Below are 22,828 nucleotides of genomic sequence, written 5' to 3'. Positions count from 1 at the left end.
TATTCACATGACATATCTGAAATAATCCCTCTAACTTCATAGGTACTAGAGAATTTTACAATCCTATAAGTTCACGAATTCTAAGAAAATGTATAATTTCTTAGCTTCACATATATGCTCATAATAAAAATTCCCTTATTGTTGGGATTAGGGAGGTCCCCTAGCTTGCAAGCTAGCACAAATCCGTCTCTAGTAAGTGAGAATATCAGCATTTTATTTGAACTCGAAGGGGGTAGGTGTTATTCAGTCCCTTTTCCAAAGGGTACCATATGTACAACACCAGTCCATAGCTGTGGTACAGCAACACAGTTAGTTAAACTGGTTTCCGCTTACTTGAAAGTAGAATTGGAATTGGATCTTGAACTGTATTCTGCAACCAACCTTGAGAAGAATGATGACTTGATTTCTAGCAACTTTGATGGAGAATCATGTTCCATTACAAGTCCTGTGAAACAAAACAAAATTGCAAATAAGAAGGCAAATACGTACTCTGAAGATTGCCCACAGCTTCAGAGGTGTAGAGACAGAAGAATAAAGCTGTGATACTAACCATGATCTAACAGCAGAACCATGTCGCTGTCAAGTACAGATGTTATCCTATGCGCAATGGTTAAAACCGTGCAGTCTGAGAAGTGTTGCTTGAGCGTATGCTGAATAAGATTGTCGGTTGCTGTATCGACTGATGCTGTTGCTTCGTCGAGCACCAAGACCTTGCTTTTCTTGAGTAGCACCCGGCCGAGACAAACAAGCTGCCTCTGACCCATACTCCAATTCTCCCCATTCTCTGTAACTGCAAAAAATAGGCACCTTAGGGGCTAAGATCCCTTGATCATACAATTTAACTAATTCCCTTTTGCCAAGAGTACTAGAATACTTGATGACTAAACCTGATGAATCAAGCTTGCCTTGCTTCTTCCTGACTTCATCTCCAAGCTGGCACTTGTCTAGAGCCTACAGCAACAAAGATATTTTTACAATGTAGTCCAAAAGAAGAACACATTCGCTGTTGCATGAAAGGAAACAGCCCGTGGCATAGACATCCAAAAGAAAGAAAAAAAATTCCAACTGACCTCCCAAATCTGTTCATCAGTGCACTCTTCAAGGGGGTCCAGGTTGCTTCGCACAGTTCCCTCGAACATGGTTGGATCCTGAGGAATGATACTTAACCTAGACCGTAAATCATGCAGTCCAATTGAGGAAATGTCTACACCATCTATCAGAATTTGACCGACAGTAGGATCAACAATGCGGAAGAGTGTCTGTATGAGGGTTGACTTGCCACTGCCCGTCCTCCCAACAATTCCAGTCTTCGTTCCACCAGGGAAAGTGCATGTAAGGCCACGTAAAACAAGTGGCAAGTGTGGGGCATATTGGACCTATATATATCCATATTATGAAATCGACATCAAATGACTCCACATGCATGGATCTCATTTGTTGTTAGAAAAGAGAACGAAAATCGACTTTACCTGCAGATCTCTGATATCAACTTCTCCGTGTGACGGCCACTGACCATTTGGTCTATTTGCTTCTATCACAAGAGGAGGCTCATTAGGGATAGAAGTGTATTGAAATATTCTTTCAACTGATATAATTTTATTCTCCATATTGCAAAGATTCCATATAAACCATGCCTGTAACATGTTAAGATTAAGCCCATATGTCGCTGCTAATCCCGCAATACCTACAAATTGGAAAAAGGAAATTAGTCCATAATGTTGAAGAATCATCCAAATTTTGTATAGTGTTTTCTGATTGAGTCAAATGGATCTTGGAGTAGTGTTTGCTTGGAGTAATGGCAAAGTTTAATGGGCTAGTGATTGAAAGTGGTAACTCACTGCAAAAAGATAGAAGGCGGCAGAGTTTTTAGCACTTCAATTGATTTGAAGAGTCTTTATAGAAGCATTCTCCTCTTCGAAGTTATGTACAATATTTTTTTTTTCTTTTTTCAATTTGAGCAAATATTTTGTTCTTGCCCATCATCTACCTCTTTTCCTAGTTGTGTGCAGCGATTTCCAAGAATTTATGGCATCAAAGTCAGGCTGTTACAGCTTGCACAATATTGGGTGTGAAAAGAATGACGGCAAATGGAAACGCCAAGAGGGTTGCTCAATGCTTACTTCCTGTTTTCAAGGGTGATCTTATGAGTTTTGGAGCATTAAGATGATGACATTGTTCAAGTCACAACAGCTCTAGGATCTCGTAGAGAATGTCTATGCAAATTCAGATGAAGAGAACAGGCTAAGGGAAAACAAGAAGAGGCACTTTCCTTTTGCTCAGAGAGAAGTCCATGAAATAATATTTTCAAGAATTACTGCAGCAACTACGTTGAACCTGGAACAAATTGCAGAAAGAGTTCCCAAGTTCATCAAAGGTAATCACTGTGAAACTCCAATCAAAATGTTTATGAAAAGCAATGAACCTATGCACGATTGTCTATCAAGATTACTTGCTTGTTTTTTCATTTTTTAACTAATGGGTTCTTTTCAAGCACACGAAAAAAGGTTAAGCAAAATCTCTTGAGAATAATGAAGAAAGGTGTTGGCATTATGTGTGAAGCTCCAATCCAGCTTCTTGTTGGGCCAAGGGGTGGACGGCCATTTGGCAACTGCCCATGGGCCTTCCCAAAACGACAGCGTTTTGGGAACCCATGGGCTGGAGGGCCAAAACGACAACCCCCCTTACCGTTTCATGCTACTGGTGCCTTGTTGTCCTTTTGTCTTTGACCGATCTCATCCCAGCCGTTGAATGGCCTATTTATCTCTGCTGGCTCCTCGGGATTTGAACGTCGTAGCCTCCTATGCCTTATCAGATTGAGTTTTGTTTCATTCTCGATATTTTGATGTATTAGCTTTGTATAGGTTCTTTCATTTTCTCTCTGGTTTCTAGGGTTCTTTGCCTCTAATCTTTGTCTGTGATTATGGGGTTTTGCTGTTAGAGGGTATTTTTGTTCTTGTACAGAGAGTCGAGATTGTGAGGTATTTGTGGAGGCTGTAACCATTTTAGATTAGTGCAATGAGCTCTCCTCTTTGGAGCTCAACGTGGATGTATCCCTCATTAATGGGTGAACCACGGTAAAATCGTTTGTGTTCTTTGCTTTGATCTTGCTTTACTTTTCTGTGTATGTGTTTGGTTGTTTTTGTCGAATGATTTGTGTATGAGTTCGGTCTGTTTATTTTCAAAGGGTTGAGAAAGGTTGAGCTTCGTCTCTTCCTAACAAAAGGCCTTTCAAGTTAAGGGGGAGTCCACTCAGAATGATATATATAAGGTCAAGAGAGAAAGAAAAAGAGGTACTTCCCGTAATAGAGGCCGAGGAAGGGGTAGATTTGATTACCAAGATGACAAAAGAATCCCTTGAATAAGAGAAATGTCGTTCAATGTTGTTGCAAAAATTTTGGACATAAAGAAGAGCATCAAGAAGAAAGTAAGTTGTTCGTGGCTTATTTGTGTTTACCTTAAGTTTAGAAGGATGTTTGGATTATAGATGGTCGTTCTAACCATATGTGTGGCGTGAAGTTCACGTTCAAAGAGGTTGATGAGTCACAGAAGATACATGTTAGACTTGAAGATGATAAGGAGATATATGTTGAAGAGAAAGGAACTGTTTCAGTCAAAACTAAACTGACAGAGTAAAACAAATCCATGATATTCATTTCATTCCTGGTTTGACACATAATCTATTGAGTGTTCGTCAATTAATGGATAATGGACATTCAATTCTTTCTGATAATGGAGCCTGTGCTATAGGATAAAAAGTCTGACCATGCTTTGGTAAATGCTCGTGTGATTACAACCAAGATGCTTCCTCTTGAGATATCTAGTATTGACCATTATTCTCTTGTTGCTAGTGAAAATAGTACAACCAAATTGTGGCATTTGAAGTATGGGCATCTGAATATTAATGGTCTAAAGCTGCTTAGAAAAATATGGTTTTTGGGTTGCCTAAAATAGAATTTCTTGATAATGTATGTGAGTGTGTATGGCAAACAGAATAAAACATCTTCCCTGTTGGAAAATCATGGAGAGATTCTATTTATCTCGAGTAAGTGCATGTTGATTTGTGTTGGCCTTTGAACACTTAGAATTGTTTGGTGGGTGGCAATATTTTTTGTTGTTTGCTAATGATTATAGTAAATTTAAGGATCTAAAATACTTAGATCCTTGAAGGAGATTTATGCTTGAACTTACGTTCTTTTTGTTTCAGATCCTAAAAACTTTGAAGAAGCCACAAGTAAAAAGGAAAAGGGAAATGCAAAGAAAGAAGAAATCATGACAATTGAGGGGAAATGATACTTGCGGGTTAGTGGGCATACGAAAAAGGTAAAAACACCACTGGATTGAAATGGGTGTATAAGACAAAATATCATGTTCATGGAAGCATACAAAGACACAAGGCCAAGCTTGTAGCAAAGGTTATTTTCAGCAACGAGTAGTTGACTTTGAAGAAACATCATTCTCCAGTTGCTCGCTCTGAAATGGCGAGACTTATCAAAATCTTAGCTGCTCAACCTAAATGGTCTGTTGATCAAGTTGGGTTACTTGATAGCAAATCTGCTTTCTTGAATGCTGATAGGCAGCCCATGACATTAAGGGCAGAATAGGGATATTGAAATGGGAGAATTGTTGCATGTGCAGATAACAAATTCTGTTAAGGGGTAGAATGGGAAGAGCAAAGAGAGGGGGGCATGTGACCAACAGATTCCTATAAATAGAGAAGCAAATAGAGTAGAAGGAGAGGAATTTTCTGGTGAATATAGTGGGAGAGCTTGGACCTCTCGAATGTCCACTTTCTTTTCATTTTTGTTAATTTCCAGCCTTGTAGTTCTTTCGATTATCAGTATCCTATCAAATGCTAATTAAAAGAAAAAGTGTACGCTACTCAGCTTCAAGGTTTTATTTTCAATGGAAAAATAACAGAAAATATGCAAGTTGAAGAAGCCCCTTTTTGGTTTGAAGTAGGCTCTCCAAGCATGATATGGAAAAATTGAGTCCTTTAAAAGGAAAGAAGCGGAAATGAGCCATCTCTCTATTTAAAGAAGTAAGATAGTAATGGCTTTCGTGTGGTTTGTATTTATGTTGATGAGATCATATATATGGGCTCATCTCATTCTCTTGTGGCAGACTTTAAAGCTTTCATGATGAAAGAGCTTGAAATGACAGATTTGGGTTTGACGCACTATTTTCTTGGGCTGGAAGTCATGCAAGTCATAGACCGGACTTCTGTTTCACAAACAAAATATGCAACTGATTTGCTTAACATGTTTATTATGTTAGATTTCAATGTAGCAGCAACTTCCATGAATGCAAATGAGAAGTTGGAGAATAAAGATGGTACTGGGTTGGTAAATGCAAGAAGTTTCAGAAGGTTTTTGCTGGATTGACATGTATATAGCAGTTTCAGGTGGTACTGTTTCCAGGTTCATGCACAGGCAATAGAAGCATTGTCGTCAATGGAGACTGAACATATAGAGATTACTTCACCAGCATGCCAAATGGTATGGCTTAGAAGATTGCAACCAGAACTTGAACGAGAACAGAAGGGAGCAACCAAGGTAAAGGCATTACCCTCTTCGAAAATTAAATGCAGCATTGTTTCAATTGGGTAAACATTTTGCTCTTACCCGCATCATCTACCTCTTTTCTTAGTTGTGTGCAGCCATTTCCAACACAATCAAATTGTTGGACACCTTCAGGAGTGCGAAAATAAGAATAGTTGAAAAAAGAAATACTTACTTGGATCGATTGCTCCTGTCGGTACAGAGACCAAGAACACCAGAGAAAATGCAAATGTAACAGAAGACAACATATCCAAGCGGAAGCATAGCCACTCCATTGCACAAGCACTATAAAACTTTGGCCGAGAATATGCATCTGTCAGTTTCATATATGACTCTTTGAATCTGGATTCCTGATCAAAGCTCCTGATAGTAGTTGATCCTGAGATGGTTTCAACAAAATGCTGTATAACTGGAGCTCTGCATACTCCAAGCAGTCGTGAAAGTTCTCGTGCTGAAGGTATGTAATATCGCTATAAGAATACAAGAACCTTCATTAATCTTATATATGCATATACATTTTGTGTTTCTGTCACTCTAATTAGAGTGATCAATTTATCGAGGAAGAGATGGTATGGAGAAACAGAATAGCCAAAAGAATCAAAACAGAGAATCCAGAATGTTGTCTATGCAATCAGGAAAAAGAAACCTCATTGGATCTATTCACACATTGTCAAGTGGGTAGAGCTGTTTGGTTTGCATGCTGGGGGGTGCATACAGATACATGGATAATGGATGGCTTTAATGCTTAACCCCCAGAGATTCAGCAGAGTAAGAAAGATTGCAAGAAGGGAACTCCTAATACAGTCCTCAGTGAAAAGATGTGGAAAAGGAGAAACTCCTCTAGACTGAGCAAACAAAACATAGTAATCTCTGATTTTCTTGAAGAAATCAAGCAGATCTGGAAAGAACACTTGGAAGTGTTGAATCAGTTGCATGATTCTTTGTTGAATCCGTTGCATGATTCTCAATGGTTTTGATGCTTAACAAAACAAACCATAAGTTAATCTTAAAGGTTGTGAAATGAACTCTCAAGGTTTAATAGTTATAACCTTTTTCGGTTCTCATAGCCTAATAGGAAATTGAGTGATACTAAGGTGTTAAAAGCAATGGATCAAGTATCAAAGGTTGAACAAAATAAATAATAAAGTATCAAGATTCTAGGAAGTCATTACCCAAGTATTTGCCCAAGCCTAACAAATGCCACTAGGCTAACTTAGGTAAATATTGAGATTAGTGTTATATAGGCGAAGTATTACTCGAGTATTGAGGAGGGTCACTTGTTTGAACCAATAAACCGAGAAGCTTGAAAATTTAATTGAATATCAGAATGTATTACTCTAGTATTAACTAAAAGAACTGAACATACTTTTGCTAAAGTCAATCTTACTCGAGTACTATAATTATTACTCAACTAATTTCTTGAGAAACAGAGAGTCTCAAAAACTTACTCAAGTAGCACATAATGTTACTTTACTAATTAGTTGAGAAACTAATAATAGTTTCTGTGACAGTCTGAATTATTCGAGTATTGAAGAAAGTTTTACTCAAGTAATAAACAAAGAAATAGAGAGCTTCAAAATCTTACTCAAGTAATATGATGTATTAATTGAATAACCAAGGCATGAATTTTAAATCTGAAAAAATGTATAGATCGTTATTCTACTATTATTCTAACATTACTTAAGAAAAATAGCTCGCACGACCTGAAAATTTGAAATTTCTAGTTGTTGGGTCGCACTTAATGCAGCCTAAAACCGCATTTAATGCACTTTGAACGAATCTATGGTACATTTCTCTTTAATATATTTTTGATTTCTTTGAGATTACATGTACTAACATGTTTTATTTGCAAAAAGGAATGTTTCTATCTGATTATATATAGGAAAATGTATTGTCTCTATCATAGAATTGTGACTTGTAGAGCTGAGAAGGCTTATATAAATTCATATCAGTTTGCATGAGAAGAATTGTAGAGAAGAATAAGGTTGTGAGAAACAAACTAAAAAGAACGAGAGCTCAAAGTGAAAAACCATCCTTCTCATCCACAAAACACAGAGAGCAAATGATTCATTCTTATTCATTCCCGTCTCTGTGAAAACCTAGAGTGCCCTCTTCTTTGTATTGAGCTTATTTCTAAGGACCCCTAGCATTGAGAGCATTTTTCTCTCCAATCCTTTCTCTCACACTATATTAAATTCTATTCAAAAGTTCCATAAGTGGGTTATGACTTCAGCTCTTGGAAAAAACATTGTAAGAGAGTTATTGCTTGAGCCCATTAAAAAACATTGTAAGGTTCTAGCTAAGCCTACCAAAAGGTAAAAGGTTTGTAAAGAGGATAGTGCTTGCTTCTTCAAAAAGCACTTCGTAGTGGATTTGGAAAATTCTTGATAGGAAGTCAAGGTAGTGGACGTAGGCAGTTAACCGAACCACTATAAATACATGGGTACAATCTTCTCTCTCTTTCTTGGATTTACTTTTGTGTTCATTTATTACATTGCAATTTTAAAAATTAAGATTTGGGGAGCTTAATTCACCCCCCTTAAGCTAACAAGCTTTTTAGGAAGTTGTTAAGGAGATGGGAACCAGATCACTAAGAAGAATATTGAGCCAACCAATTAGAGATGGAGGAAACTAGCAAAACAATCTTTATCAAAATTAACATGGATGCAGCCTACACGAATGGAGAGTTATTTGCTGGGGTCATGGCAAGGAGACGGAGGAGGAAAAGTTTTACTAGTAAAAATAGAGTAAGACAAAGTGTCAAGGGATCAAGTCCAAGGGCAATTAATGAGGATAATAGCTATTTCCTTGGGCCCGTTAGAGAGGACCCCACAATCACTTGCACTAAGTACGGGAAAATAATTCTTATTGCTTACCAAACTTTAACAAACTAGAGGGTATTTATAATAACCCTGACACAACAACTTAGGAAATAAACCCAATAAGGAAAATAAACTAAATAGAAAACTAACTATTCCTATTTAGTTTTTAGGAAATACGCAAATAAGGAGAATCAATTAATAGGAAACTAACTTATTTAGTTTTAGAAAATAAACAGTAAATCAACTAGATAAGGAAACTAGTCATCGACTACTTTGCTGGCTATTGGCTGCATTGCTGGCTTGGCTGCTGTAAGGCTCATAACACAAAGCTATCTCAGCCATGCAGCAGGGGCTGAAACCATCAAATTAGCTATCAATATCGCTCTTACTCAAAGTTGGAACAAAGTCATACTTGAAACTGATTCACAAATAGTGGCTAGATGCGTGAAAAAGAACCTTGAGGATCTCCATTGGTCAATCAAAAACATAATGATAGATGTTCCTGTCAATGATTGAAGTTTAAAGTTTGAATAGTTGGCAATTGAATAAAAGAGGATAAGGAGCCAAGAAGATAAGAACTAAAGCTTTATTTGTTTTAAGTTTTTTTAATCTGCTACGTAAATCTGTAAATTATAAAGCTATTGTTGTAATCTAATCCTACTAATTAGGATTGTAATCTATTCCTAGTTTTTAGGAGAATTATTAGGAGCTCTCTTGTATATATAGATTAGCTTACACACGGAATGAAGCCAAAGGAATTTTATTCTCTTCAAAGTTCTTTTTTGACATGGTATCAAAGCCAACCTTCTAAGGGGCTCCTTTTCAGCCTTCATTGTCTTTTTTTCTCTCTTCGACCTCCAGTGCCATTCTCAAGCATCCGTTATCACCATCTTAGTGGGACAATTAAGGCCTCCTTTTCCTCTTTTCTTCATCCGATAAGCCCACTTTGGTTCATTTATTTCTTCACCCGATAGGGTGTCTACTACCTTTAACACTAATCCTATGCTGGAGACAATTGAAACCAGTAGCACCACGGAAGTTCCTTTTGCTGGAACTGGCAGTACATGCAATGGAGGAGAGTTGCAAAATCTCCAGGTGGCCTACCAGTTGAATGGGAAAAATTAGTTGAAGTGGTCCCAGCTAATCTGTACTTTTCTCAAGGGAAAAGGGAAACTAAGTCATCTCTTGGGGATTGGTCCTAAGGAGAAAGATCTTATGTTTGCAGCATGGGATGAGGAGGATTCCTCAGTGATGTCATGGCTATGGAATTCAATGGTACCGGAGATAAGTGATATGGTGATTTTTTTAACAACTACTAAAGACATATGGGAGGCAGTCAAGCTCAAGCTCACCTATTCCAAGGTGAAAGATGCTGCATAGATCTATGAAGTAAGGACCAAGATTACTACCACTAAACAAGGGGTAAGGTCTATCACTAAGTATGCCAATACATTGCAAAGTTTATGGCAAGAATTGGATCATTAACAATGCCTAAAAATGAAATGCAGTGAAGATGCCGCATAACAAAAAAGGTTTGTGGAGAAAGAAAGAACCTATGATTTCTTGGCTAGACTTAATATGGAGTTTGATGCGGTAAGAGTTCAAGTTCTTGGTAACAAGGATTTATCCTCTGTAAATGAAGTAATCTCTATAATCCGGGCTGAAGAAGGGAGAAAGGGAGTGATGCTAGACGACTCTCCAATAGAGATATCAGCACTAGTGTCACTAAAGGCTCCTAACAGGGGTTGTAAAGAAGAGAAGAAGGCTGGGGATAGAGACTCTCTATGGTGTACCTTTTGTAAAAAACCTAGGCATACCATAGAGAGGTGCTGGAAAATACATGGAAAACCATCTAAAGGAGGACAACTAAGGGGCTAAAGCCAAGCCTATATGGCTAGTAGCCAACAAGAAGCAGAACAAAAAGGATCAGAATAGGGAGAAGGCTTGGATCTCAACCGAGCAGAAATCGAGAAGCTAAGGAATTTTCTAGAATCTCTTGACAAGAAAGAAAAAGGTACTTGTTCTTTTGCACTTATAGGTGTTTCCTCTCATTCTCTTACCCTACATGCTTCAGGAATAACTCAACCTAACTCTTGGATCCTAGACTCTAGGGCAACAGATCATATGACCCCTCTTTCCCATTATTTCAAGTTCCAAGAAAATAACCATGGCAGATGGGTCCTTAACCATCGTTGTCGGCCAAGGAGATATCATTCTCAATGAATATCTTACACTCAAGAATATTCTCCATGTCCCTAAATTATTCACTAACTTTATTTCCATTCAAAAGGTGGTCCTAGACAACAATTGCAGTGCTAACTTTTATCCTACTTTATGTGAAATTCAGGGACAAGAATTGAAGAAGATGATTGGGCTTGCTAAGTTTAGGGTTGGCCTTTACTATCTTAAGGGACCAAATGTGCAGGAGAAAAAGGAAAAGGTGAATTTTGTATCATGTTGGGTGCAATCTAGTACAGATCAGATTTGGTTACATCACTATCGCCTTGGTCACCCCTTATTTTTCACTCTTGGAGTCATGTTTCCAACTTTATTTAAGGGTCTCGGTGTTAAAAAATTTCAGTGTTCAGTTTGTGAATTTGCTAAACATAAGAGGGTGACTTATCCTTCATCGAATAAAAGAACTTCTATTCCATTCTCTCTCATTCATAGTGATGTTTGGGGCCCTACAACCGTTCCCAATATTTCTAGGGCACGGTAGTTTATAGTGTTCGTGGATGATTGCACTCAACTGATATGGTTATTTCTTATGAAAAATAAATCTAAAGTGAACACTATTTTTCCTAACTTCTATAACATGATTAGTACTCAATTTGGAGTGAAAATCAAGAGACTAAGATCTGATAATGCCAAAGATTTCTTTAACCAATCCCTATTTCCATGTCCCTTATCAATTGGTTTCCTTCCCAAACTCTTAACTCTCTTAGTGTAATACCCCAAGAGCCCTGAGAAGGGTAGTATATATCGAGAATAAGTAACGAAAGAAAAAACACCAGCTGGATACCTTTTGGGTTGAATGTAGGCAAAGAACTCCTGGGTTAAGCGTGCTTGAGCTGGAGAAGCTTAAGGATGGGTGACCCCTGGGAAGTTCGCGTTGGCCCATCAGGGTAATTTGTTCCGGTCCTTCCTATCGCTCGATGCGGGATGTTACAGGTGGTATCAGAGCCGACCCTTGGTGAAGGCCGTCCAATGAGGGCAGGGAGTGGCGCCAAGGCTCAAGGGCCTGTACAAGGAGCGGCTTCTGACAGGCTTCTAGGATGGTAACCTTGAAAGGGGAGAAGATCTGGGACTAGTTGTAAGGTCGTATGACGAGACCGTCATGTGCTCAGGGGGGGAGAATATAATACCCCAAGAGCTCGGAGAAGGGTAGTATATATCGAGGATAAGTAAGGAAGGAAACGACACAAATTAGATACCTTTTGGGTTAAATGTAGGTAAAAAACTCCCGGGTTAAGCGTGCTTGAGCTGGAGAAGCTTAAGGATGGGTGACCCTTGGGAAATTTGCGCAGGCCCATCAGAGTAAGTTGTTCTAGTCCTTCCTATTATTCGATGCAGGATGTTACACTCAGCCCTATTCAACTCCTAACCAAACACTTCCCTGACATTCATATCCCTAGTTGTTGGAAACCAAAAATTTTTGGGTGTGCATCATTTGTCCATGGTCATAATCCTTATAGAGGCAAATTAGGCCCTCGAGCTCTAAAATGCATCCTCATTGGATACTCCTCTACCAAAAAAGGCTATAAATGTTGTTAACCTCAAGGGTAAGTAAATACAATTTTGATGATAACAAAAATATTTTTATGATATAAATATATTTTTTACTCATGCAAAAAGTAAATTTATTTTGAATTAAAAGTGGTACAAAAAGTAAATTTATTTTGAACTAAAGGTGGGTTGTCTTTAGACATATTTCTTTGTTTTGATCATTTATATTTCAAAAGTTTATGTTTGAATTATCATATCTTGATAAATGCATTTCTTTCTCATACAAAAAGTAAATTTAGAGAATTAGGGAGAAAGTAAAGAGAAATGAGAGGGAGGATGGAGAGAAATTTAGAGAGAAATCAAAATATTCATTTATCATTCAAAACATCATCATCTCCTCTTACAATGGGCCTTTTTATAGGCATAGGTAGCTCCTTAACTAATTTCTAACAGCAACCCATGTGCTCCTAACAAACAACCAAATATCTCCTAACAAACTAATATAAGCCTATTACAATATTACCCCTTTATTATATCCCTACCACAATATTACCCTTCTAATCCTCCTAAGGACATGACAATTTCCCCCTTTTGAAATGTTTCTTGTCGCCAAGAAACTTATTACCACCTAGCCGTTGCTTCTTTATCCAATGCCTGCCTTCTTTATCTGATTTTTCTTTCTTTCTTTCCTTGTTCTTCTAGACCTTTTCTTCTTCCTCGTTCTTAAGTATCCAAGATCAAGCCTTGTCGTAATTCGGCCTAGAACTCCAATAGGAGCAATCTAATAGAGTTCAAGTTCAATACCAGCAGCAATTGTTCCTACACCTCCATTGTGCACCACAGTTGCACATTGAAAGATATCAACAGCATCCTTGAAATGCAGCAATGGAGGATTGCAGATTTGCCTTGGATACTCATACCAAGGCTATTTGTGAGCATTAGCATTAGGAGTTGCTGCAACTTCAATTTCAGCCAACGATTCATCCCTCCATGCAATAGACAGCAACTTGGATTTGCTAGTGGAAGTAAAAAACAGCATAGCAGCAGAAGCTGTGTTCCCCTTAGCAAAACCTTTGGCTTCTTCCACTATATCACTTAGCTTTCCTCCAGCTAGTGCTGTCTTCACCTTCTCGTTGCCTATTTCATCCCAAGTTAAGGATAGTTCAGCCTACTTCGGAACCAAAATCCCATCGAAAGAATGCCTCTTCTCAACCTCCAGCTTCTTCCTTATTGCCAATCCAAGTTCATCAGCCTTAGGGTCAATTTTCGTATAGTCAATATAAGATTGTTCAAGTCCTTTGATACCATTTGCCTGATCCCATGCTGTTCCATCAGCATCTCTATCTCTCTGTTTTTTCTTCAGTGCCTTCAATGTTAATTCTGGGAGCCTGGCATTATCAACAACATACTTGAAAGTCTTGGGCTGAAACACCGTCACCATTGGCCTCAACTCTTCGTTCAAGCCAATTAAGAAGCTTGAAACGAAATAGGACTCTGTCAAATAAGGGTTATGATTGAGCATAAAGGCCATCAGCTCTTCAAACCTCAATTGGTACTCCATCATTGACCCTACCTTCCTGATTTTGTTGAACTCCTCCACCACATTAGACCAGCCCTGATCTCCAAGGCTCTTCTTAGGCTGCCCCATTTTAAGGGACTCCTCTTGGTTAGAACTTCCGCAATAATCATCAAAAAATTCTGCAGAAAAGCTATAATGATACTTCCTAGTTAGTATCATTGTAAGCTCCTGTAATTGCTCATGTAACATATGGCCGAATTCCTTGCTCGTATCATGCACCACACTCCCTGTTTCCTTGTTGTTCCTAGTTGAAAATACAGTCTTCTTTTGCTTCCCTTGAGAGTCCATTTGTCTCATGCATGAACTGCTCCCCATGGTTGACTTCTCACCAACGGAACACTGCAAAGCCCAAGGAGTAAAAGTCATGTACATTGAATCCCTCATCTCCCTTCGATATTTGCTTCACAGCAAGCACCTAGGATAAACGATTGCCTCTCAACAATCCACGACCTCAATTTCTCAGCAAGATGAGCCACCTACCTTCCTAATCTGCAATTAATTGCTAATTAGGAGCGACTGACGGCAATCCAAGCTGATCGCTGAAATTCACTGCAACGGACCACTACGGATCAGCTGTCGCTCCGATTTGCTCCACTTTGGATCTGCGAACGTGGTTGATCTATCCTTGAATTTCGCAGCCAAGGTAGTCCGAATTTGCCGGAATTCACGTGTATTCCTTCCACTCCCTAGAATTCCGCCCGATTGACGGCGTTTCTCCAATGGAATTGCCTGTTGCAATCGTTTCCAGCACTCGATCACAACAAATCCAAGATCGCCCAGACTCTCTGTGTGACTGCTGTGATTCAACGACTGCCCCAATCACCGTCCAAGCTCCCAGCCCAATTTGCGATTGTTTCTAATTCCAAAATTCACCAGAATTCACTGCTAGTTCAAATGGCGACACCCACTGCAAAATAGTGATCACTTCGGATTTCAAGCCGAGAACTGCCTACTCACTGGTCGCGTTTGGTAATGGTCACGACACCTTCCTTGAGTGATTGTGCTGCACCCACGGATTTTTTTTTTTTTTTTGGAATTGAGGATCAATTACTATGGAAGGAGGTTGAGGACCATCGCTAAGATACAACGGCTAAGATCGCCTACACGACCAAACCGCGATCGCTTGGAACTCCTGCACCAGTCGTGACCTCCTGGCCGTTTGCGTTAACCTCTGGTCACCTCCTCTATCACGGTTGGATATGAAAATCACTAGCCAGATACCGTCCTTCGAAGTCGCCTCCAGAAGTCGGCAACACTGAGTTTCACAACCGAGCGTCACTACTGACTTCGCCTCCAAAAAATGGGCAATACTTCCAATTAGTTCTTTCGACTCAACCACCAGAGTCTTAGCCGAAGTCACTCCTCCTTCAGATCCAGCCGACACTCACCTCCTCATGCGTTGGAATCAATTCCGAGATTCAAGGGACGTCTTCGTCTTCAAAACTCGGACAATAGTGTCTCTGATCTATAACTGAATTGCTGATCGGAACCACCTAACGTAATGGATCAACCACCTTCGTACTCACCAGATTTCATCACCGAGAGTCCTTCATTGGAAATTACCCGCGTCCAGAAGCAGTAGCCCCGACCCAATCGGAATTCGTCTGGCTATCTCGCCGCTGAAATTCGCCTTATCGCAATCGCCAAGGGAAACCACCCACCACGATAGTCGCCTTCAACTATAATCAAATCCACAGCCAATGATTGACTTCTCTTATATCATTTGTCATGACCCTAGGATTTAGCTAGGGTCTTAGAAGGAATTGGAAGGAATTTGGGAAAGAACAGAGAAGAAATGAAGGGGCAGATTGAACAGAATTAGGGAGAAAGTAAAGAGAAATGAGAGGGAGGATGGAGAGAAATTTAGAGAGAAATCAAAATATTCATTTATCATTCAAAACATCATCATCTCCTCTTACAATGGGCCTTTTATAGGCATAAGTAGCTCCTTAACTAATTTCTAACAGCACCCATGTGCTCCTAACAAACAATCAAATATCTCCTAATAAACTAATATAAGCCTATTACAATATTACCCTTTTATTATATCCCTATCACAATATTACCCTTCTAATCCTCCTAGGGACATGACATTACCTAAAGGAAAACACCCGGTGGGATGTAAATGGGCTTACACAGTCAAATATAAGTCTGATGAGACATTAGATAGATATAAGGCAAGGCTAGTGGCCAAATACACTCAAGTATATGGCATAGATTATTTAGACATGCATAAAAATACTTAGGGAGAAGAAAATAATCTATATTGTTCATTCGAGTATGGCACATATATATACATGAGTATAAGACATCTATGTAGTGTAGAAGTCTATTCTAGTTTACAAGATATCTATGCTATCTAATAAAAACAAAATAGCTATCTCTAAAATGTACGAGTACAATTAAATCTAAATGAATTATCTTTGAATTATCTCCTTTTTTCTGTGAGCTTTATTTTTACTAAACTTTCAGAACCTTATCTAGTAGCATTCCTTCGATCATTTTATCCTCCCGATTTCTTCTTATTCTCCACAAGACACATTTTCCCTTGTTGCAAAGCTAAACACAGTCCAGATACTCCCATCTCTGGCTACTAATCCAGGTTGGCCATTGCTACAATATGATGTAAAAAATGCCTTCTTGCATGGAGACCTAGAAGAGGAAGTCCAACTACCCAAGAAAATGTAGCGTGCAAATTGAAGAAGGCTTTATATGGCCTTAAACAATCCCCTAAGGCTTGGTTTGGCCGGTTTACGAAAGTAATGCTTACTCTAGAGTATAAACAAAGTCAAGGAGACCATACCCTCTTCATACACCACTCGGCCATAGGGGGAGTGACTGTGTTACTTGTGCATATGGATGATATTATTGTGATCGGAAATGATGAAGAAGGTAGGAATAAACTCAGTGAATGCCTGATAAAGGAGTTTGAAATTAAAGAATTGGGGAGATTAAAATACTTCTTAGGCATAAAAGTTGCACACTCAAAAGAAGGCATCTTTATCTCCCAACAAAAATATATCATGGATTTTCTAACATAAACGGAACTACTAGGTTGTAAGGTAGCTGAAACTCCAATTGAACCCAATCAAAAATTGGGGGAAGTTCCAAAAGATAATGAAGTTGATAAGGGGTCCCCTACCAAAGGCTAGTGGGTAGACTAATTTACCTAGTGCATACTCGGCCAAATATTGCATATGCAATGGGGGTGGTTAGCCAATTCATGTATAATCCGAAATAAACTCACCTAAGGGTAGTTTATAAAATACTGTATTATTTGAAAGGAACACCAAAAAAAGACATTATGTTCAAAAGGGGAGAATGCATGACACTCAAAGCCTATACTGATGCAGACTATGCAGGGTCAGTAGTGGACAAGAGATCTATATTTGGGTATTGTACCTTCCTAGGGGGTAACCTTGTGACTTAGAGGAGCAAGAAACAAGGAGTAGTGGCCCAGTCAAGTGCGGAGGTAGAATTCAGATCCATGGCTCTAAGAGTTTGTGAGTTGCTTTGGTTGAAAATATTACAATAGATGACTTGAAAATCACTTTGGTAGCACCTATGAGACTCTATTGTGACAATAAGTCAACAATACGTATTGCTCACAATCCAGTTTAATATGATAGAACTAAGCATGTTGAAGTGGACATACATTTTATCAAAGAAAAATTGGATAGTGGCTTGATTTGTACCCCATATATATTATCTTGTGAACAGCTTGCAGATATTCTAACTAAAGGGTTACCCGCAGCCGTGTATTAAAGAATGACTAGCAAGCTTGGAATGGATGATATCCATTCTCAATCTTGAGGGAGAGTGTCAACTATTGAAGTTTAAAGTTTGAATAGTTGGCGATTGAATAGAAGAGGATAAGGAGCCGAGAAGATAAGAACTAAAGCTTTAATTGTTTTAATTTTTTTTAATCTCCTATGTAAATCTATAAATTAGCTATTGTTGTAATCTAGTCCTACTAATTAAGATTGTAATCTATTCCTAGATTTTAGGAGAATTATTAGGAGCACTCTTGTATATATAGATTAGCTTTCACACAGAATGAAAGCCAAAGGAATTCTATTCTCCTCAAAGTTCCTTTTTCACAGTTCCAACAGTCCTAGAGACTCAAATATTAGCTTCTAACATTAGTCCTAAGAGCCTACGAAATTGCCTCATGGACAAAAAACTCAAAAGACAAAAAATTGTTCATTTCATGGCTGAGGGTACCCTTCCAGGACACATAAAAACCCTATGGAGATTAGAAAGGAGTTCTTTGAAGTATGGAAGCTTGGAGGGGAAACAAGGGATTTGATGAATTCATTCCTCACTTTGTTTCTTTTGCCTAATTCTTGTTTCAGTTTTTTCAGTCTTTTATTCAGTTGCTTGTACTGATATTCTTCCATTCAGTGAAAAATCTTATTCAAGCAAAATATAAATAAATAACAAATTCTATTTGTTATTCTAAAAAGTAAATAAACAATAGGGTATTTTCTGACAAGTGTTCATAACATACTGACGATGTCCAAAGAGTGTTGGTTCTTCTTAAAAATTGAACAATGAACTATGGCAAGATGGGAAAATTATAATTCTGTACACAAGAGTCTTCACCAAAACAAAAAAAGGTGCTTGGAATGGGACATTATGGAAAATAGGCATGACAAGTGTGACAAAGTTGATTTTCTACTCTGAAAGCCAAGAGACGAGGTGCTTGGTCGACAATTATGATAATTACATAATAATTACCTGTAACCAAATGCAAGTTGCAGTCACAAGAAGAAATATAACCAAGACCTGCCACGCAACCTGTGACATTACTGCAATAATTCCCAGGAGCTGTATGATCGAGAAAGCAAATTCCCCAACTCGATGGGGAATGTCTAAATCTACGGTGCTTTGGTCTGTAGAAGCCTGAAAGAAGAAATCACAGGAATTAACAAAGCCTCTGTAGTCATAAGCTTACAAAATCAACATATTCACAAGCTGCACTCTTGTTGGAACAAATTTGGGAATAGGACAAGGATAACAAGAGAAAAGAAATCAGTATCAATGAGAACAGCAGCAGGAACTGGATAAGATATACTCACTCTATTTAAGATTCGTCCGCTTGGGGTGGCATCAAAGAATGACATGGGAGCACGGAAGATGCAATAATGCATTTTATTGAAGAGTGCCGTGGCAGTTTTATACCCAGCTGTTACAAGAAGAAAGACTTTGGCAAAGATGCAAAGAGAACTCCCAATTGCCAAAGCTACATAAATGCTTAAGAGAGCAATGCCACCAACTGGAGGTGCCACTTCCTCCGATACGGGAGTTGCCCAAGCCATCCAATAGTTGCTTCCTATTTGAAATACCTGCAATAGAATGTGGGCCAACAGTGTGAAGGGAACAAGGGCGCCTCCATATGCTGTTGTTACGTATTTCCAGTAGACTGGAAAACCAACTATGCCTTTCTCTCTTTCTTCCTCTTGAATGAGCTGTCCTTTTTGTCCCACCATATCATCTGGCTTATTTTGGCCATGCCCACCTACCTCTTGCTGGACAGACTTGTAATCACTCCCAACACTGTCATCCTCCTCACTGATATTTAAGTCTTTCGAGACTGAACCAGCTACCGTGGAATCCAATATGGATAAAGCTTCACTATGTGCACCCACAAGTTCCATAAAATCAGTACCTGAACTAAGTATGTCATTGTACTTCCCAGCTTGAGTAATCGTTCCATCTTTCATAACCTAATGAGAAGGAACTATTTTGCATCATGCGATGTATCCATAAGTACAGAAGACAAGGAAGAAATAGTACATCAATAGCTCACCAGGATGAGATCTGCTGCAGGTAAGAACTCTACTTGATGAGTAACATACACCACTGTTTTGGAACCCAGATGCCCCAGTAGACATTCCTGTCACAGACTCACAAAATGATTAACTAAATGCTTCAGTGCAAATGCAGATGACTATCTAAATCTGAGAAGGTAGAAAAATATACCGAAGAAGAAAGAACTAGCAAATGCCAATCAAACACAACAGGAGAAATTAAAATGAAAAGTAATACAAGGGCCGGTCCTTTATAGATGTTTGATCCTTTTAAGTCAATAAGAAACTAGTAGACACATTGCAATAGGTGCCATCATGGATTTTGAAGAAGCTGAATTTTGCTATCATACTCGCCTGATTTACTAACAACAAAAAAAGAACTGAAAAAAAATGAAGAAAATAATCACCTTAAAGAGATGACTTCCTGTATGAGCATCCACAGCACTAAATGGATCATCGAACAGATAAATATCAGCATCTTGGTACAGAGCGCGTGCAATCTGTATCCTCTGCTTCTGGCCTCCACTCAAATTGATTCCCCTCTCACCTATAACTGTTTGGTCACCAAAAGAAAGAATTTCCAGGTCCTCCTTCAAAGAACATACTTCAAGAACCTTGTCATACAAGTCACGGTCCATCTCCCGGCCAAATAGTATATTCTCTTCTATCTTTCCACTCTGTATCCACGGTGACTGAGAGACATAGGCCTTTGTTCCACAGAGCTTAATGGTCCCTGATACTTTGGGAATTTCCCCTAAAATGCAGGAGAGCAAACTTGACTTTCCCGAGCCAACAGTACCACAAACAGCAACCCTCATGCCACGAGACACACTGATATTTATATCTTTCAGTGTTGGAGTGTGGGATGATACATCCCAAGAGAAATTGCCATCAACTATCTCAATTCCAGTTTGAGAACTGCCTCTAGGAAGCTTCTCTATGACATCAGCCTGCAAGTTATCGAGACTAAGGAATGCAGCTATCCGATCAAGGGATACTTTAGTCTGGACTATCATTGAGATGGTGTCGGGAAGGTTATAAATAGGCTGTTGCAGTATTCTAAATGTTGCAAGCGCTGCTAAGATCTTCCCTGATTCAAGTGGGATACCCATAAGCACACAAGCACCAAAAGTGATTATGGACACAAATGCAGGTGCAACCGAAAAGATTAAAGATGTCATAGCTGATGTATATAAAAACTTTTTCAACCATCCTGCTTCAGTTTGCCTGAGATCAACGATTTTTGACAAGAACTTCATCTCCCAGGCCTGAAGCTTGAGAATCCTCATGTTCCTCAAGATTTCAGATTCTGCTTTCATCCTGTTGTCTTTGGATTTCATTAAATTATCCTGAAACTTCTCCTGCAGCCTCACAAGTGGAACATTTGCCAACATCACTAGTATGGTAGCAACTAATGTAGCAATGCAAGCAAGCCCAAGATTTTTGTACAATATCACCAAGGCCAAAACAATTTGCAGAACCAGCATCCACGGATCATGAATATACCAACCAAAGTCCCCAACCCTCTCGGCATCAACAGTCATGACATTGATTATCTCCCCACTTGTGTTCCCTTGTTTTGATTGGCACGATATGGTCAAACCTTTATTGTAGATCATAGTAACAAGAACTGCCCGGGCCCTAATTCCAACCTGCTCCAACTTGAAGTACCAGCGCTTCTGCGCCACACCCTCAATAACCTTTGCAATGAAGAATGCAAACACCAAAACATAGCCTTCATTGTTGAACTCTCTACGTCCATTAAGGTATTCAACAAAGGTATCTATGAGGTATGGACCAACATACGACGCCAATGTGTATAGAAGTACAAAAAAAACCTGTTAACAAAATCTCCCTGGATGTAACGGAGATCAGAGCCTTCGCCAGCTTCATCGCGGTTACTCTATTTCCACTACCACTATCCGACTCCAATTCACGTCTAAAAATTGGAAAGGCCCCTTTGGCACTGTCAACACTAGCAAGTTGAGGAACATCCTCCAGGTCTAAAGTTTTCTTATAGCCCACACTAATCAAATGGCTCATCCAAGAGAAAGTAAGGATACTGAAAATACTAGCATTTTCATAAGGGGCAATGATTTCAGCTTCACTAGACTTGTTCAAATCTGTACCATTACTCAGAATAGTACTACCATTCCAAAGGGGTTCTTGAAGAAGACCATATTCACCTTCCTTCCTCCCCCAAAACCCCAAATAACACAAGAACAAACCCGCAATGGCCGAAACAATATCGGATACCAACAATTGGGTCGGCAACGGCCGGTCCTTTCCATTAAAAAGGAAGTCGACAACAAGGAAATAACAGGAAGTTGAGAAGTAAAACCCCCACCAGACTCTTAACAAAATTGGGAACTTTGTTTCTCCTGAATCGGATAAATGGGTATGCAAATAAAGAGAGATAGCTAACCAAGCAAGCGTTCTGAGTCCTAAATCCGAGAGAACTACAATCTCTTCTTCAGACCAACCATTCCGATACCAATAAAAGTAGTTCAATGAACAAATGATGAAACTTAAGAAAGAGACAGCCAGAGAACAAAACAGAGCTTGTTTAAAGCAAGAGATTCGAGCTCTCCTAGCGCTCTGTTTCGGGCTGCCTCCATGGTGGCCAATCCCGATCCTCCTCCAGACCCAGAAGACAAACAGAGAAAGCAGCAAAAACAGGTGCAATGTACCCGAAAACCCACGTAAGAAGATGGGTCGGAGGACGAAATCACTGTGCCTGTAGACGAAATCGGGCATACCCATCTTGGGTGGCTGAAGAAGTTCCATTTTTGGGCTGTGGAGAAGATGGATATGCCTGACTTTTGCAGTGGGGTTTGGGCTGTTTCTGTGAATATAGGATTGTATGCATATACGTGTGTGTATTATGTATGTATATATATAACGTAGAAGGGTTTGGAGATGAGGAACACGCAGAAGGAGCGAAGCCGTTGGGCTCTCTCCTTAGGCGTAGGATATGTAACGTGGTGCTCAAGACTCAAGCCGGTGGAGAAAACAGCAAACACCCCAGCCATGCCAGGGTTGGATAAACTTCATATATATATATATATACACACACACACACATATACACAATTATTTAATCTTATACAATTATATAAAATAGATTTACATATATTTTATAAAATTAATTAATTGTCTACACACTTATCTTAATTAAAAATTAATTTTTTTTACTTATTTAGATATGTAATTTATTAAAAAAATTTATAATCTTATCCAAAGAGACTCAATTCAAATGAAAAGATCTAACATTTTTTAAATACTCTTGAAATAAAAAATCTAATCAATTTTTTTCACATTTTTTAATATA

At 38.9% G+C, this 22,828-nt stretch overlaps 1 protein-coding gene and 1 long non-coding RNA gene across 3 annotated transcripts; one reads left to right on the top strand and one right to left on the bottom strand.

Moving 5' to 3' along the window:
- Positions 1 to 34: 34 nt before the first annotated feature.
- On the bottom strand, positions 35 to 22,513 carry LOC127792435 (ABC transporter C family member 3-like). Its single transcript, XM_052322923.1, is given in 11 exon segments — positions 35 to 445; positions 551 to 790; positions 888 to 951; positions 1,071 to 1,376; positions 1,470 to 1,684; positions 5,734 to 6,028; positions 18,426 to 18,590; positions 18,767 to 19,414; positions 19,498 to 19,584; positions 19,906 to 21,336; positions 21,338 to 22,513. Coding segments are annotated over 11 exon segments (4,515 nt in total). The 5' UTR covers positions 22,286 to 22,513; the 3' UTR covers positions 35 to 329.
- On the top strand, positions 2,775 to 5,796 carry LOC127792436 (uncharacterized). 2 transcript variants are annotated; one of them, XR_008021131.1, is made up of 4 exons: positions 2,775 to 3,074; positions 3,185 to 3,424; positions 4,205 to 5,552; positions 5,647 to 5,796. It is a non-coding gene; the product is annotated as an uncharacterized LOC127792436 (long non-coding RNA). The 2 variants fall into 2 exon arrangements; XR_008021130.1 differs by having other exon boundaries at positions 2,775 to 3,424.
- Positions 22,514 to 22,828: the final 315 nt, after the last annotated feature.

This window comes from Diospyros lotus, chromosome 15 (genome assembly GCF_014633365.1).
Source record: "Diospyros lotus cultivar Yz01 chromosome 15, ASM1463336v1, whole genome shotgun sequence".
Lineage (NCBI taxonomy): Eukaryota > Viridiplantae > Streptophyta > Magnoliopsida > Ericales > Ebenaceae > Diospyros > Diospyros lotus.
Note: the sequence above shows the minus strand (reverse complement) of the source record. Positions and strands in the feature narration are given on the sequence as shown.